Source organism: Pyxicephalus adspersus, chromosome 8, assembly GCF_032062135.1.
Source record: "Pyxicephalus adspersus chromosome 8, UCB_Pads_2.0, whole genome shotgun sequence".
Taxonomy (NCBI): Eukaryota; Metazoa; Chordata; class Amphibia; order Anura; family Pyxicephalidae; genus Pyxicephalus; species Pyxicephalus adspersus.
This window is the reverse complement of record NC_092865.1, coordinates 31,363,855-31,382,583: the sequence shown is the minus strand read 5'-3', so window position 1 is coordinate 31,382,583 and position 18,729 is coordinate 31,363,855. Positions and strand designations below refer to the sequence as shown.

Below are 18,729 nucleotides of genomic sequence, written 5' to 3'. Positions count from 1 at the left end.
CTTCCAGTATAGTGTTTGCATAAAATTAGCCTTATCATAATTGATGAGATTTTATTGCCGTCTTTTAACATTTGCATGGTTTGAATGACGGCTACACTGGTACATTTGGGTGAGTCATGGATAATTATGGAACCTGTTTGTCATGAATGTGCTTTTAGTTTTGTTTTCTTATAAATAAAAAATAGCTTGTCTGCTCTAGTAGTAAAGAGGTACAGGTTTACAAGCTGTGGGACAGCTGTGAATTTTTTTAAATTTAACTTCATTAGTCTTTTCCTTCTTCTTTCATCAACATGTAATATTTGTCATTTAACACAATATAATATCCACACCATTTAAGTCTGGCAACAGGCATCAGGCTACAGGTATTTAGCCTAAGGTGCTACAGATACAGTGCGTTTATATAAACTCCAGTCAATTAGATGGCAATACTACAGGATTGCTGGTAAATTTTGTTGATCTACAGATCAATGTGGGCTGTATCTGGCTAACATATGTGTTTGTATTGTAGTTTTGTTCACTGACTTTACAGATGGAATTAGTTTTGTTTTCATACAGTTATGTATGGGAAAAGCATCTGCAAGTCTATTTTAGATGCATTACAGGTGTTGTGTGCTAGACACACACTTGTTTTATGCTCATGTTACATATGCCTTCCTTACCAACTAAACACAGTGTACCATGCATTTTGCTGAAAATCGCATTAAATATGCATCAATCAGAATTTTTCAATGCAATGCATCTTCAAAACATGTGTATGTGAGTGGGGCCTTGGTAGACTTTGAAGACCATAACCCAGAAAACCTTTTGGAAAACTGAAAATGAAAGAATAGTAATTATTATTAAACACACACACACACACACACACACACACACACTAATAAACCATAGTGTGTGTCTTCCAGGCTCCCGTTAGCCTCTCATGTCTCCTATGTGTGAGTTTGGATGTAGGCAACAGTTACATTTCCCATGATGCCTTGAGCCATGACATTTGAAGCAAAAAGGATGTTTGTATTGTAGTTTAGGATGCCTTACTGTGAACCAATAGGCTGTCTGTCCTGGGGTGCAGTGGTTTTCATGTCGGCTTGCACTCCACTGTAAACTTGTACATCCTAGGGTTACAATGCTGATTTATCTTAGGTTGTGTGTACTCTAGGACAGGTTGTGCTAAGTCTGTTACTAGCAGAAATTAAAACACAGGAAAGGAAGGAAACAAAGTAAAAACATTTCAGCAATAAACACACACACTGGCCTCTTTATTAGGTACATCTTGCTAGTTTTTTTTGGCTAGAACTACCATAATTGTTTGTGGCATAAAGTAATACGCTGCTGGAAACTTTTCTCTGGGATTTTGCTCATTATTGATATGATGGCATCATGCAGTTTCTGCAGATTGTCAGCTGCACAACCATGATGTGAATCTCACATTCTACCACATATCAAAGGTTCTGTATTGGATCGAGATCTGTGGAGCCCATTTGTGAACTCATCATCATGGTCAAGAAACCAGTTTGAGATGATTTGAACTTTGTGACATCCTTTTGTGCTTTATCCTGCTAGAAGTAGCCATCAGAAGATGGGCACACTGCATTCTTAGGGTTACCGGTCAGCAACATTACTAAGGTAGGCTGTGTCAATTAAACAATGCTCAACCGGTACTAAAGTTTGCTTAAGAAATATCCCCCCACACCATTATATGACTACCACTAGGCAGAATAGTTGATACAAGGCATGATAGATCCATGTCTTTAACACCAAATTCTGACTATACCATCCAAAACATTGCAGCAGAAATCAAGACTTTTTAGACCACATTGCACATTTCTTGTGTGCAATTTTGTTGAGCCTATACGAATTATAGCCTTGGGTGCTTGTTTTTAGCTAACATAGGTAGCACCCAGCTGTGCTATGTGTTAGAGCTACTTTCCTGCATACTTTGGTTTGAACTGATAGAACAGCAACAAGTAACTCAGCCATTACAACCAATCTGGCCATTCTCTTCTTGCTATGTAAAGAAGAGACCAAAATAGCTAGGGTTTTAGTATGGCAATAGGACAATATATTGAAAAGAACAATTTGGAAAATAGCTTTACATATAGTTAGTAATACAACGTTTTAGTTGGTCTGTCCTATAGATGAAGTCATTGGAAGAATGACCGACAAACTAGACAGTGATATCCCTTTTGAAGTTACAATAAGAAGGAAAATAGGAGAAAATGTCTCGTAGCCCGGCGCGTTTCGCCTGTTGGCTTCCTTAGGAGATTTGATGTTTGTTCGCTGTTTGGGATAAGTTGGAATCATCATTTGAGAGATGTCACAGAGGTAGGTATATGTTAATGATCTTGCAACATAGTCTCTATTTGAGTAGTGAAGTAAAATTTCGTCCCATGCAGAGTTTGGCAATTGAAGGTGCTGCTTGGTTGTGTGTCAGGGGGAGCAACTTATTGTATCAATAGGGGAAAGCGATTAGCACCACTCCTAAATTTACATTCTCTTCTGGCATAAAGGCATTTTCTTCCAAACAATTGCTGCTTACTCTGTATTTTTACCTTTACTGGGCAATTCTCTGTAAACTTTAAAGATGGCATAGCATGAAAATCCCAGCAGATTGGCTGTGATTGAGGTTGGAGTGGATATTTGCTTTAAAAGCAGTTGTTTGTGACCTTTCCCCCTTCTCTTTTTCTTTTTCTCTTTCCCTTTCCACCTTCTATTTTTCTTTGTCTTTCCCTTTCCCTCTTTTTTTTCTTTCTCATCATTGTGATCTCTGAATCGATGGAGCCAGTAAAAGATTTTTACAAGAATGTGTTAAATAAAATTTGCTGTACTCAGAATTTACTGTAATACAATTGTAGCTCTTGAACGTTTTTTTTGTTTCTGTCTGTGCTGATCACTACTTTTTTCACATTTTACATTTTTGTGGCTTGAGTTTCAGTTACAAAGATCTCTAAAACAAGATGCTTCTCTGGAGTTTGAAATAACTGTGGCACTGCCTTGGCCTGTTTGTCATCACTTTTCTCCCAACCTTTCTTTCTCATTCTGCTTTACAAGCTGTTTGCTACAGATGTATTAATGCACTTTTCCCCCCTTCTTTTTCATTTTCTTTAGAAAGAACGGAAATTGCTGCAGAATAAAAGACTGGATTTAGATGCTGCAAAGACCCGTCTAAAAAAAGCCAGAGTTGCAGAAGCCAGGGCTTCGGTAAGTAAATGGCTTGACAAATGACTGGAAAAAAAACGTCATTCTTTCTCCCTGTGGTTAACCTGCCTGAATAGCTGACAACATGTACTCTTTGTGGTAAACAATTGGAAGGTCCTAGATTCAAGCTGCATAAACTCCGGGTTTTTTGTTTTCTTTATGTAGTTAAAGGCCTATGCTGACTAACGTTTAGCTACCAAATGCTGTGAAAACCAGTTTTCCAGTAGTCTTTTTGTTTATTCTTTGCCTGTATTTAGCTGCTATTTCTCTGCCTGTATTTAGCTGCTATTTCTCCAGTGAGACCTTCACCCTAATTAGTCAAGCAGTGTATTATTTTTGTATCTTTTCCAGGGGGTTTCTTTTTTTATCAGTAAACTTGTTTGTCCAGTATTTATTTTTTATTTCAAATCTTCTAATAAATATGGGATTCCTTTGATTTTTTTTTTTCTGCTTGTGAACTTTTCCATCACATTTTTTTAAATTTGTGTATACTTAGCTTTATTGAAGAATGACCTATGATGATATACATACTTTTCTAAACAAATACCTGCTGTTGGATCCTTTCAGTGCTTCCTATGAGATTTGTTTTCAACAAAAGAGTGTTTAGGTAATGCCATTCAATTAGTAGTTCTTTCTGAACAATAACCCTTTAAGACCCCCTGTTAGGAGGAACCAGAGCATCCAAATGTTGCCAGTAGGTGGCTGTACACAGTGGAGATCCCAGTTTTAAAAAAGCTAATATAGAAGTTAGAACAAAAAACACAAACGGCTGTTTGCAAGACTGAACTTTTCCCACTATTTCTACATTTTACTCACTTTCAAACTGTAGATTGGTCTATAATGCATATGCAGGTTGCATTGCCCTACTTGTTCACAGTGCCTCTCTCTGCAAAGTGGTGACAGAGAATGTTAAAGCTAAATTTCGGGCACAAATGCAATTACCTTGTTAAGTTAGGTGTGACACAATTACTGAGCTGTGTGCACCTTGAGCAGACTACAGGCTCCTTGCAGAAAACCGTAGGAGTGGGACATTTATAGGACCCGTTACCTAGATAAGATGAAAGAAAAAGAGCAGTAGTGGCAAGTCCTGAAGTTCCTGCACAATGGAAAATGGTCACACTGAAATGGTGCAAAAGTCTGAAGAAAAATACACCACGCACACCAAGATTCATGACAGAATACACGTCTGTGGAGTTCAGTTGGGAAATTTTAAAATAAACTAATAAAGTAAATATCATTAATACACTTTATAAAAACACATGACTTATAAAGTACATAGAATGCTATATTATAATCTATAGTGTAAGTATTGGTGTTAACTGCTATGACCATAACATGTGTTCCTAAATTCCTTAAGTATCAACAGAAATCTAAAGCTTTCACTTAGCGTGGGTATAGATCACCATGTTAAATTGAGCCATAAACAAGATATTGAGTAGAGAGTAAAATGTGCTGTAAGTAATGCTTCATTTAGTTCTAGACTAAACGCTGGATGGTTTCACTACAACAACATTGCAATCTTTGGAAGTTAATTAAAACTCTCTTGCTTAGTTTTGTGATGTTTAGTTGTGCTGTTTCTTTCACTGCTGCTTGTGTATTGAACAGATCGTTCCTCTGCCTGTTGACAGTTTATTTTTGTCTTTGTATGTGTGCATTTAAGCAATTAAGCGCAGCTGAGCCTGAACGGGATGCCAGCTTTATGGTAAATTTGTCTTACATGCTCGGTGTGGTGCATGTAAAGTGGCTGAAGGTTCGTTGGCCTCCCATCCCCACTTCATTTTAATGTATCGTGCTTTCTCTTGCGCTGTGAAAATGTTCTTCTTTGATCATTCTGCTCTGCAACAGCAGCCCTTGATGTTATCTATGTATGAATCAACTGGGAAACTTGAGTAGCCAATATTTGTTTAAATTCAGTGCCATGGTGGCATTTTGATAACAGAGAAACCACTGAGCAGATTTGTATAAAATTTGAAGGATCACTAAAGCTAAAACACAAGTGGGGCTTCTTTAATTAGGCTTTTTAGAAATACCATTCAGTTTAATACAATGAATAATTCTTTGTACTTCACACTGCTTTGGTAAATAAATCCAGAGTATTTTGTATTAAAGGTTGTTTTACTCACAACTTTCAATGTATAAGGGGCGTTTCACCTTAAAATATAAAACATTCCCTAGATATGTAGCACTGCCTGAATAATTATATTATCTTCAAAATGTATAAATTAAACGCCCTAGAAAGTATGTAGATTTGACTCATGAATGATCTTAAATGTGGCTAAGCCGTTGTTGTTACCTATCTCTGATTGAATCTTTATGTTAGGGTTGGGTTACATCCCTCTCAGGGTAAACACACTTATTTTTTTGGTGAATGGATATAATGTACGGAGGGAAACGGCAACCATTTTCCTGAGGTGTGCAACCCATAGGCCAGTCATTGCCAGAGTACCATCTTAGTTCTAAAACGAACTTGGCTAAAGCATATAAGCATTTCAGCCTAATCAGATCTGTATGATTCTGAGGTTTCTTTTTGGGTGGAACTATTAATGTTTGAGCAAGTATTCTGCTGCACACAGCTGTATTATTGTCTGGGAACCCCGGTGTGCAATGCAGCAGGTTGGCTCTCTGCAACCTGAAAAGGTGTACCCTGGAACACATAGGAGAAAAAAGTAGCTTATGTTGGACTAGGATACATAAATCCTAAAAATTATAAGAAACTTTGAGTGACCATGAACTAGCAAGAATCTCTCTTAGAACTAACCACAATCATTCCTTAATAATAAAAATTATGACACATAAGTCGATAAATTCTGATAACTGTCCATGTGATTATTGTTGCCCTCCATACATACATTAGATACGTCTTAACCAGGAATGTTTGAAACTTGGACCAGTGCATGAAATAGATGCAATGCTTGCCTTACAGTTAATGATTATTATCAAGTTCCTGAAAATTATTTGAGCTTCACATATGTGTTTTCAGTGGTTTGTTAAAAAGTCAACTTGTGTTTAAGGTTTAGTGGCCCTAAAGTATATTTTGTTTACTCCACAGCAAGAGAATACACAACTGAAATGTATTTTTTAAAATATTATATGTGCCATCTGTTTTGTTACAGGTATGTGATATTCATGTTGTATTAGATGTCCCAGAATTGGTACACTGATCCTATTTTAGTTTGTTATTCCGCTTCTAGTGCAAATAGCAGTAGTACAACCTAATAACAGAAATCGGCTCTCAGCTTTTCTGTGGGGAAATATGTTAAGAAAATGCTAATTAAAAGTTGGCAGAGTGACTATGGCATTATTTATCTAATGTTTATTGTTAGCTTTAAGTATTAATTATATGAAGTGTTTACCTGAAGAACAGTTTCCACTTCCATTCTAGCAACTTCTGGGCCCCTTCTCGCTTGTTGCTAGGGCCAATTAGAATGAGATGGAAATTTCCCAGATGTTCTTCAAACACTTCATATAATAGGTCTAAATGTCTAATCATTCTGTACTCTGTTCAATAAATTGACTGCACTAATTAACCGCCGGCACTAACAACACTATAATGAGACTTTTTATGCTTTATACATGTACAGATACTGTTCTTTATAGTATCATTTTTCTGTGATTATCCTCACATGATTTTCTTTTTAACTATAAAGTTGAAAGAAACCTATCCATGTGTACATCCTCTAACACATTGTTATCATATATATGTCATGATAAAGGTAAATGGAAATAGTTAGAACCTGAACAAAAGTATTATACTGGTATATTAAAGACTTTCGGGGTCTAGTTTTAAATGTTTTCACCAAAGATTTACCTTTAAAAAAAAAAAAAAAAAAAAAACATATTTTTCACATTGGATTCAATTAGAAATTGTGTGATTCAGTCGTGTCATGATTCATACAATTCCTAATTAAATGCAATGTTTAAAATGTGTGATATTTAGGTAAATAGGTAAAAACATTTTCTACACAATTTTTATTGTTTGTTATTTTGTTGACCATTCAAGGGAGTAGAGGTATTTAAAGAAAGTGTGTCAATATTCAGCCCCCCCTTTGGACATACATCACTTTGTGCCTCTGGTAGTTGTTAGTGGGTAGAACTATCGTGTCATTCCCTTCCCTCTCTGCTGTTATAGTACAGTGAAATGTTGCAATGGTCTCATTAGATTAGATATGTTTTTAGCTATGTAGTTGTTTTTATAATTGATAAGCCATCATTGTATTTTTCCTACAGCATATGAAAAGGTTTACGATCAGTTCGGAGTTGGTGGGTAGATTGGACATGTGGGGTTCATACTGATCTGGCGACAATCAGTTGTTGAGCGGTAATGAAATTTTACACCTTGAACTGGCTTTCAATTTGTTTGAAAGCCACAGTCCTGCCAAACTTGAGTTGAACTATCAAAGCCTTGCCAACCCTAACCTTAAGTGTGATCCTAACCCTGTCACCAGATGAAATCTTTATGCTAAACATACACTATGCAATGTTTCTAATCGATTAGATGTTATATTACATAAAACATTAAAAAAAAAAAAATCTGATAACTAGAACATTTAACAATCTTGTTAGCAACTGCCAATGGGAGCAGTAGGCAGTTGATGGATGCTTAGCTTTGTACTTCTCAATGTGTTCCCAATGGTTTTCAGACAGATATATGTTGGAAGTTTATTCAGTGTCAAATAATGCAAGGTGATAAAACTGTAACTATTCCACAATCTTTTTTTTAATCACAGAACTATCAGTCCTTTCCCAGACTGAGAATACATCTAATAGTGTATGCCTAGCACAACACAGATCATTATTTTAACCTTGTCTCTGAGCCAAACCCTAATGTGGAACACTAGTTAAAACATTTATCTTTAGTTGTGAATAACGCAGTAAAGGATTACAAATTAAGTTATTTAAGTTAATTACCTCTTATGCTTCCCTTGAAGAGATCATCCTTCTATCCTATTTGGTCATCAAACAGTGAAAATCTCCTCAACATGGGCACAAACAGCAATTCAAATCTGATAGAGGTCCTTATTCCTCCCCACTGTGGGTTTGTTCCACACACTTAATGTTTTTGTCACATTTTCTCTGTCTATATGTGTTTGTAGGAGTAATTAGTGAATACTGTATACATTTTATATATCTTGATTTAACAACAAAAAAGCCTTGAAACGTATAGAGAATAATAATAGAAACTTCTTTGGCATATAGATAATTATCATTTGTTTATCTTGTGTTTTAATGCTGATCAGATGTGGACTGAGGAGGTGGCAAGGGTAAGTATGTGTTATCGAAGTGACCACATATAATATTGGTTTTACACCATAACCACTGTAAATGATAGGAATTTGATTGCTTGCAGGTCATAAAAGTTGGATTGCTTATGTCAGAAACCACTTATCACATTTTATCACATTAAATCAGACTTTTTCAAACTTTTTTACATAGTAGAACTCTTAAAATATTATTTAGGTCTTTAAGGAACTCCTGACAATAATTACTATAGCGACAGCTCACAGTACATTACTGTGGGGGTCATTGGGAATAATGTCTATTGCATTGTTGGGGAGTGGGAAAATGTCATGCTTACAGATATCCTAAAAAAACATTGCTGTCAGTAAAACTGAGCTGATAGGCAAACATTTCCCATTGGTCGAAGAACCTCTAGCAAATTCTGGAGGAAATCTAGATTCTTGATATCCAGGATATATCTTTCACCAGGTCATGCTCAAATTCTAAAGCTCGCCATACTCACAAATAATAGTACAGGAATGAAGGTGAAGGTAAATCCTAAATATTTCCCTCACACCAGAACAGGAATAGATGGGAAAAGTTCCAATGGGGACACATGCCCCTTTGCTCCTCACTTCTCTGTCCTTAAGCCAGTTGTCAATCTGCCAATTAAATTAAACATTGGAAGTAGTTTAGACCCAGCCCAGGAGAACCCTTTCCAGGAGCCATTTTCAAACAGGTTTATTTTTGGTACTTGGAGTTTGACTTAAGGCCCCACTCTTCCAAATCCAATCACCCACTCTTCCCCTTCCAGGTCAAGGGTTGCAGCATGGGATCAAAGAAAAGTCAAGCATTTAGTAACCATGTAGAATCCATATAGGAAGAGAACACAAAAGAGGCTTTTCTGGTTACTAATTGTAACAACTACATTGTGGTATTTGCTTCTAGGCACTTCTACTTTTAAAAGTTTAAATAGGTAATAGGTGTGGTATATACTTCTGCTTACTTTACTCATCTTATAAACAGTTTAAGTTGTTTAACCTCCTGAGCGTTACACTGAGGTCTAGATTTCTGTACCAAAAGTGATCCATCGTTTTTCATGAAATTTTTTTTTTAAATTGTAGACCTGTAACTTACAGAAATATGTCCGAACAGGGGTTCTAGTAGATATTATGAATATAAAAAATGTTTGAAACATAATCATTTAAAAAAAAAAATTACTTTTAATAAAATTAAAGGAAAAACACAAAAATCAGCTTAAACATGACTACATAAACAAAGCTTGAAGCCATGGCAGGGGTCAGGCAGGCGGTGATGTCCAGGTCCAGGCAGAGATGTCAGAGTCCAAGCAGAGGTCAAAGCAGGTGGCAGGCAGAGGTCAAAGCAGGCAGCAAATGGTCAAAATTAGGCGAAGATCAGCAAAGGTAAGATAAGACACAGTGTTACACACTAGCCATCCAGGGAATAAGTGGCAATTTTTAAAACTTTGATTCTGTATTTATTGGGGTTTGTTTTGAATTATTTTGTATTTGATTGGATACGGGACTTTGTATCCAATCCAATACAAAATAAGAATTTGAATTTCCAAGTTATTTACTTTTATTTTATTTATTTTTTTGTATTGGATTGGATACAGGAGTTTGTATTCAATCCAATACAAAATGACAGTTTGAATTTACCAATTACACACTTTGTATTTATTTGAATTATTTTGTATTGGATTCAATACAGGAGTTTGTATTGAATCCAATACAAAATGAATGAATGAGTTTCTATTTGAATTTCCCGCACAAGCGCCGACGTCATCATGCACGCAGGGAGAAGCCTTCCGGTTTTTTTTTTCTCCGCCGGACGGCTTCTCCCTCCAGAGATCATCCGGCGCTGGAACGAGCAGGACGTCAGACGATCAGCGGGACCAGGTAGGAAGCCGGCCGGCATCTTGTGTCCCGCTGGCCGGTATCTTGTGTTCCGCCGGCTGGGCGGCGGAACACAAGATGCCGGCTGGCGGAACACAAGATGCCAGCCGGCATCTTACAGGTCCCGCCGGCACCCGACGCTGGAGAGGGAGATCGACGGACGACGCTGGACGGAGGACGACGCTGGAAAACGACGCTGGATGAGCACAGGGGGACCAGGTAAGTAAGGATGGGAAAAATCTCGGGGTTAACCATCCTTGCAATTTTTTTGTGCCCGAACGAAGGTCGGGCTTAACGGCAAGGTGGTTAAAGACTTCTCCCTTTATTACTTAGAAATCTTCTGTTTTAGTAAACATTTCCTCAAATTTTAGTGATGCGTCGTAATCTGTTGCGTGCAAATATTTTAGAAATCTGCACTGTTTTCGACAGCACTTTTTTAAAAAATTTGTTGTTACTGCAATACCCATCATATAGATAAACAATGGAACATTGCGCAAGGTTTCTACTTTTACAGATTAAACTAGTACAATGCTTGCATTTTTAGCCATCAGATATGTAAGCACAGATCTGCAGGAGTACAGAATAATGCCCGCTGGCATGACAACATCAGGCATATTTTGTCTAGATTAATGGGTCACACAGAAGACATAGTCATTATTTATTACCTATTGTTTACTCAAATTAAGAAGGTTTTTTTTTAATATTTATTGTTTTGTAAGATATTGAGCAGAAATGCACAATATAAAGTTACAGTTATTCAATTATTTTATGTGATATTTGTGAATACTTAACATACTACCTTTCTAAACACTATGCTCATATATAAAGTTTGCAAGTGAAAATTTTGATTGTAAACTCCATCAAAATGAAAAAAAAGCCCCTCCATACTCTTTCTCTCTCTATAATCCCTTGTCCTGTTTATCGTACTCCTTAAAACAGCGGTCCCCAACCTGTGATCTGCGGCTCTGGCCAGTGAACCCCCCTAGATTTGTCAGGAGAAGGATCCTGCTGGGGGGGGGGGGCATGTCTCCCATATATATTGCAGGCTCAGGGCAGCGGGCAGGTTGTTTCCCAGGACACAACCCACCCACTATAGAGTGTGCGGGTTCTGACATTCTAGGGGATGTCTTCCCCTTTTGGTGACACACGGCTCCCCGCGCAGTCGGGAGTCCGTAAATTTAGTGGTCAATGACGTCCAAATTGTTGGGGATTACTACCTTAATGTGGTGAAACGTGTGTTCTATGTCATGCGTGAGGAGCAGGAAGAAGTACTTGTAAACATTTTGGCAGGGTGGTGTCTTCCACACTCAGATCAGAGGCCCCAAATCCTTTTTGCCTTGCAAAACGTCAGAAGGAGACAGAGCATCAGAGGCGTGGGGTGGCATCTTGGATTTCCTTGACAGAGATGGCTGGCTGTCAGAGTCATGGAAAAAGTTCTCTATGTCATATCTGGGACTGCAGAAACAGAATTTGGGTGTTATGGGCTTTCCTTATCTTGCCAGAACTGTGAAAAAGGATTGAAAAGGGAACTCCTCTCACTCAAGTGTGTTCCCAGCAATAGGCAAACCATTTCCCTTCAGGAGCTTTTCTTAGCATTACATTAACTGAATATTGGTGATCTTGGGTCACAGTTGAGCCCCCATATCAGCGGGTATTGAAATATTTGCAACTGTTTGATTTGTTTTGATTAGCTTCTGTGTTGTTATGTGCTATTAGAACACAATAACAAACATTCTTCCTATATAAATCAAGCATTTGTTTAATAATTCTAGCCTCTGAGCTGTCACTTGCTTGTGAATATCAGTTGCTTAAATTCCAAGGAAATGTGTCATAGATTCATCGTGCAGTAATGAAGCCTGATCTTAAGAAATTTACAGCATGTTTATAGACAGTAGTTATTTAGCAGTCATTTCCTTGCATTGTGAAATGTGCTTGGGATAGGATGTATTGCATAATCACAAGTCAGTGTTTATTGCTTAATGGTCTGCAGTAGCAGTTTATATGGTACTTAGAAGCTGGAACATTAATGTGTATTTAAATGGTTAGTGTGTCGGCTAAACTGGGTAGGTCACCGGAAATCAAACTTAATTAAAACTAGGTTTGGCATGTCAGGTAAAGAACACAACTTAGCAGAGCTTGTGTTTGCTGTTCTGGGTAAAAACTGTATGTACAAGTTGCATTTACCTTCATTCATTACCTTTTGTGCAGAATAGCAAGTGAAGCACATCCAGTAAAGGAATACTGTGCACTATTGATTATGCTAACTGACTGTCTTAGGAAATATACACAGTAAAACCCATTCGTCATTGCTGTTTTCTCTTCCCAGGCTGAACAGGAACTACGAATAACGCAAAGTGAATTTGACCGCCAAGCTGAGATTACTAGATTACTGCTAGAAGGCATAAGCAGTACACATGTAAGTTATAGACACTGACAACAGTAATAGGTTCCTAAGGTTTAACCTGTTTAAAATGGGTTTGCAATCACTGTAGTTTGCCAGTATTTAATGGAAGTGAATTTGCTGACTGCCTGAAGTTTTAGATACAATTTAAAATCTAAAACCCCTCCTTAGTTGCAACAAAAGTAAACATTCTCATGTATTGCCATAAAAATCTGACAGTTTGCGGCTGCTGGGGTCATAATGATATTCTACACTGTTATACAGCATCCCTTTTCAGTGATAGAAATGCGTGTTTGGCATATATTAAAAGCTTTAAGATGAATAAAGTACTACTTAAATCACAACTTTTCTTTGCCTCTGGTAAAGTTTGTAAAGATTAGCTTTTTTTTTTCTTGATACAATTTGTTAAATTTTGGTCATTTTCTTCCCCATTGACAGGCAGTCATTAAAACAGCGATTGGAGAAAATCAGCCAACTTTTATTTGTATTATTTATTTTTTGTTGACCTTTTATTATTGATGTGGAAAAACACAAAGACAGGAAATAAGCAGAAACCTCAGCAGTGGCTATGCAAATAGCAATATTAAAACAACCTGCAAGGTTTTTTACCTTTCCTCTTTCCTGAATCTACAAGTAAATAAATAAAAATTGGCTGCAAAACAACTCTTGTATAGCGATCCTGTCACATCTGTAAAATGAAACACATATCTGTAAATAGAAAAGTAAACGAATATTTACTATTCACATGCTCTGCTGAACTGCTCTATTGCAGAGAAATGGTCCATCTGGAAAAAAACACTTCTAAGAGTGTCAATCTCCATGGGTCCCATGCAGTTCTCAAGTACAGGAAATGGAAATGACCTTGAGGTGCTTAGGAGGTACCAACAAAAGTTTTGCAGAACCCAGGATATTGGCATTTATTTAAAGTATTAGTTTCCCAGCAGAGTTTAAAGTCCATTTCTAAGCTAAGGGAGAGTAGGTCAGAAGGAGGGAAGGTAAGTATCGTGTCTTTAATGTACCAGTTGACTTAGAGCATTAGCAAATAACTTCTTGGATTTAATTTATTCCAAAGGCACATCATCTGCGTTGTCTAAATGACTTTGTGGAAGCTCAGATGACCTATTTTGCACAGTGTTATCAATACATGCTGGACCTTCAGAAGCAGCTTGGCAGGTAAGTAGTTGCAACGCTTCTATATTGGTAAAAATAAAATTACATTTTTTTTAAATGGAGAAGATACAAATATCATTTTAGGATTTAACCTTACCTGCAAAACAGGTATTGTGCTTTGTGTGTGTATCTATAAAGAGTACTTCACCCTTTAAAAATAATCAGGTTTTGTTGTTAGAGGACATTGAATCACAGTGGCTAGTACATGCAAAAGTGAATAAAATTTATTATAATGAAAAAGTACAACATAACTGATTGCATAATTATACAGCTCCATTTAATATGGCACACATTATTTAATGGTCGCGTTAATTGTATTAAAAAACAATATTAAAAACCTTTTTACAGTTTTTCTCATTTTCATTAGCAGCATATGCTATGTAACTTTACAGAGTTCAGCCTTAGAGCCAAGCTTCTAGTAAACTGGTAAATGTTTTATTTAAATACATTTGGATATGTATTTCTGTTCATTACATTCAGATAATTATACTATTTAAAAATGCATTAATTTACATTTAGTGAAGACATAAATTATATTTTCTGCCTAGATTCCAGCTTTAAGGAATTGACCTAATTTGGTGCAAAATATTTAAAAATAAGGAGGGCCTCATTTAAGTATCTACCTTGGAAGAAGAGGAAAAATATAGTACTGTACAAAAGTTTTTGACACTTGTGTATTGATTAATAAAATGTGTTCACTGCATTATTTCTGTAAACTGAAGAAACCTTAATCCATTTAATTTTTTGTGTATCCATACTTTACCCTTACTCCTTTTGCTACCAATTGTGACAGATTCACATGTGTATATATGTGTATGTATGGGGCGGGCAGCACAGTACCTCAGGGGTTAGCACTCTCTAGCATTTGCGGCGCTAGGTCCCAGGTTTGAATCTAGGCCAGAATACGATCTGCATGGAGTCTGCAGGTTCTCCCCGTGTCTGCATGGGTTTCCTCTGGGTACTCCGGTTTCCTCCCACATCCCAAAAACATGCAGTAAGGTAATTGGCTTCCCCCCAAAATTGACCTACATTAATGACATATGACGCATGTAGGGACATTAGATTGTGAGCTCCTTTGAGGGACAGTTAGTGACACAACTATGGACTTTGTACAGCGCTGCGTAATATGATGGCGCTATATAAATACTGTGTAATAATAATGTATGTACAGTATATACACATTATGTACATACATACATTATGTGTTTTGTGTGCAGCTGACGCAGGGCTTACTGTTCTAGCTTTTACAAGTAAATATCACTCTGCAACAGATAATTCAATTAGCTTTGTAAAAAAATGAAGTTAAACTGATTTCAAGCTTCCAGTCATGTGCTAACATTTGCACATGATAACACGTATTTTCACAATAACTGAATTCACTTTGTTAAATGAACAGCCTAAACGTCTTTAGTAAATTAACCCCATTGTGGGATCATGTTATAGCCTATATATAAGTCTTTCTACTGTGACCCCTAAACTGCCTACATAAATTGTAGGTTTGCACTGCAGAGGCTTACTGTAGGAGAATGTCTGCATCTGTATTGGTCTACCATACTGCTCATTGTTTATGTAAAGAACAGGCAGCATTCCATTGGATGGTGGTTTTCTGGAATGTATCTGCCTCTGATAGCTACAAGCCAATGGGAATACTGTGTACCTCAACAACAAGCCATAGGTAAACTTTGGGGGGTTATCAGCTGTCTTCGCTGCCCCCAGGTAAACCTTGGATATGGTCTAAAACCAGAAGTTGTCCCTTGGTTCAGCTGAGCGAACCTCAAATCAAACTGAATCAAATCCCATCTGCGATCTGTTCAGTTTAGGAAGTGATAAACAGGTATTTTCTGTACTTGTTGAAAATATCATCCTAAAATATAAAAATTTAGCCATCACATTGAAGGATTTTTAAACTGCAATATATATATTTTAGTCTTTATATGATAATGTAGTTGATATTGTATATATAGTGAGTGTGCATTTTAAATTTTGATCTGTTTTGCGAGGTCATACTAGTCATTTATGGAGGCTGTTTTTTGTGTAAGTCGGAAATACTGGGTAGGCTTGTACTAAACTCCATAATCTCTCTTTACCTTTTCCCCCACAAGAGAGTTATCTGAGGAAAACAAGAGAATAATTATTGGTTATATAACACAGGTCAGCATGTCATTTTCTTCAGATATAATCTTATATGGGCTTTATAGTGTTTTTATTTAGATTTCAAATCTGTGATCAGTTTTTCTCTAGCACGTCCAGTTTTTGTGATGCAGCTAATTATATATTGTGTGAAATGCGTTATAAATTGCCTTACCACATTACAACATTTAACGACCGTTTTCTTTTTTTACGATTAGAGACCGCACTAACTGCAATTGATTTTATTTGTCATCATGCCTAGAAATTGCCTTAATGATCCAGACAGTTTCTGTTATGTGTGTGGTTCATTCATAACGAAAGCACAACGTCGCCAAATTACCACAGAACTTAAAAAGATATACAATTTATATTTTGGCTGTCCTCTTGGTGACCAGGATAAATCTTGGGCTCCACATGTCATCTGTACCAGTTGTTCCAACCGACGGCATAACTGGCTAAATCAGCATAAAGTAGCGATGCCATTTGAAATCCCGATGGTGTGAAGAGAACCGCGAGACCATCTAATTGGATGCTATTTTTGCCGCATCAACAAAAGTAGATTCTCAGGTAAAACCAAGCACAAAATTGTATATCCCAGCCTCGATTTTGCAATTAGGCCTGTTCCCCATGATGATTCATTGCCAGTTCCGCTACCGCTACATGATGGACTTGCTTCTGTAGAAGGTGATGAGGAATGCGCTGGAGATGCAGCCAGTTACAACCCCGAATCATCTGATCCTGACTACTTGGCCGATGTAGATTCAGAACCAGAGACCTTTACAGAAGCAGAGCTGAATGAGATCGTTCGTGATCTAAATCTCTCCAAAGACAAAGCAAAATATCTTGCTTCAAGGCTTAAACAGAAGCACTTGCTTGCAAAGGGAGTAACTGTAACTCACTACAGAAAATGAAATCATAACTTGACAACATTCTTTACTAGTGATGGCTCGCTGTGCTACTGTCATGATATAAATGCACTCTTTAACAGTTTGTCACAAGAGCATGTTTCATCTGAATGGCGTATCTTCATTGATTCCTCTAAAAGAAGCTTGAAAGCAGTTTTACTGCATAATATTAATTCCAAACCAAGTTTACTAATTGACTATTCCATTAACCATAGGAGTCCCATGACAACATGAAGTTACTACTTGAAGTAATCCAGTATAAAACACACCAGTGGCACATCTGTGGGGATCTAAAAGTCATTGGCTTGCTGATGGGAGGATTCACAAAATATTGCTGTTTCCTATGCCTGTGGGACAGCTGATTTACGGGAGAACATTATGTCAAGCGTGATTGGCTACCAAGAGATACCTATAAGCCCGGAACAAGCAGTGTCAAGTTTCTGCCTCTGTTTGATCCGCATGGAATTTTTCTGCCACCTCTCCATATCACGTTAGGNTTGATGAAGAACCTTGTAAAAGCCATGGTTAAATCAAACTCCATAGGTTTTCAGTACCTTGTTGAGAAGTTTCCAAACATAAGCACTGCAAAAATGAAGAAAGGAATATTTATAGGGCCACAGATCAAGTCTGTTTTACAGGATGATGTTTTCAAACAATCTCTTTCAGCAGCTGAGCACGAATCTTGGGATGTGTTCAAGTGTGAAAATTTCCTGGGCAACCATAAGTCTCCTGCATACAAGGAAGGAGAGTAGAATCTGCTTGATTTGTACCAGAAACTGGGTTGTCGCATGTCATTAAAAATACATTTCTTGCGCTCACATCTAGAATTCTTCCCGGAAAATCTTGGTATGGTGAGTGACGAACAAGGAGATTGTTTTCACCAGGACATTTAGGTAATGGAGCACTGCTACCAAGGTTGACTACTGCTGGAAGCTGTACTGTGACAACCCAGACAAAGAAAATCATACTCTAAGCATTTCTGAAGAAACAATGGTACCTGACTGACCCTGCACAGTAGATCTATACCACAGTGTGCCTTATTTTACTTCACACTGAAGATGTATTAACATTCACTTCAATTGTGCACTTTTTACTTTCACATTCACTTTCAATAGTACAAAATATACATGCACGTACAATCTTAACAATAATAGTACTCATAACTCAAGAACTGTACTTGTTAGGGAAAAACTGAAAATAGATCGGAAATCTATCAAAACTAATTTTTTGTTGACCTGTGTAATCGTTGACGTAGTTGCATTTATAAACCAGACCTGACAGTTATATTACACACCAGCTTTCTAAGTACAATAAAGTTTTACAGAAGAAGTAACTATAGTTTCCTTTAAAATGGTAATGTTTAATGCCTATATTCATCTGTGCAGTATTGCAACTATTTATTGGAATTCTTACATATTTAAAATGCTGTTAGGCTGAATAGTTTTTTAATCTTTTCAATAGCCTTTTTTTTTGCATTATTATTTTTTTCTTTCAGCTTTCCAACAACCTTTGTATCCAACAATAATCAGTCGTCCTTAACACATATGCAAAGTGTTCCTCTGCCGTCAATCTCTGCCTCCGCTCCTTTACCAGCTGCAAGCAATTCTGTTGTTACATCAGGCTTCAGTGAGCTGAAAGCAACAAGTGGCAGCAGAAAGGCCAGAGTTCTGTATGACTATGATGCTGCCAACAGCAGCGAACTATCACTTCTTGCAGATGAGGTAATTGTTTTAGGTTCAGCTAGTACCTTGCTAATCACTTATCATTTTGAAATTTGCTGCAACTTTTGAAGACAGGT

At 37.1% G+C, this 18,729-nt stretch overlaps 1 protein-coding gene across 4 annotated transcripts in view; it reads left to right on the top strand.

Moving 5' to 3' along the window:
- The window catches only part of SH3GLB1 (SH3 domain containing GRB2 like, endophilin B1), a 34,741-nt gene that overhangs the window by 13,267 nt on the left and 2,745 nt on the right, over positions 1-18,729 (top strand). The window contains exons 5-10 of one of the 4 annotated variants that reach the window (XM_072419924.1): positions 3,103-3,195; positions 4,853-4,894; positions 8,430-8,453; positions 12,652-12,741; positions 13,799-13,899; positions 18,427-18,652. In XM_072419924.1, the coding sequence (XP_072276025.1) occupies positions 3,103-3,195; positions 4,853-4,894; positions 8,430-8,453; positions 12,652-12,741; positions 13,799-13,899; positions 18,427-18,652 (576 nt within the window). Of the gene's footprint in view, positions 1-3,102; positions 3,196-4,852; positions 4,943-8,429; positions 8,454-12,651; positions 12,742-13,798; positions 13,900-18,426; positions 18,653-18,729 lie in introns of all 4 variants that reach the window. The other 3 variants (XM_072419923.1, XM_072419925.1, XM_072419926.1) reach the window with 3 other exon arrangements.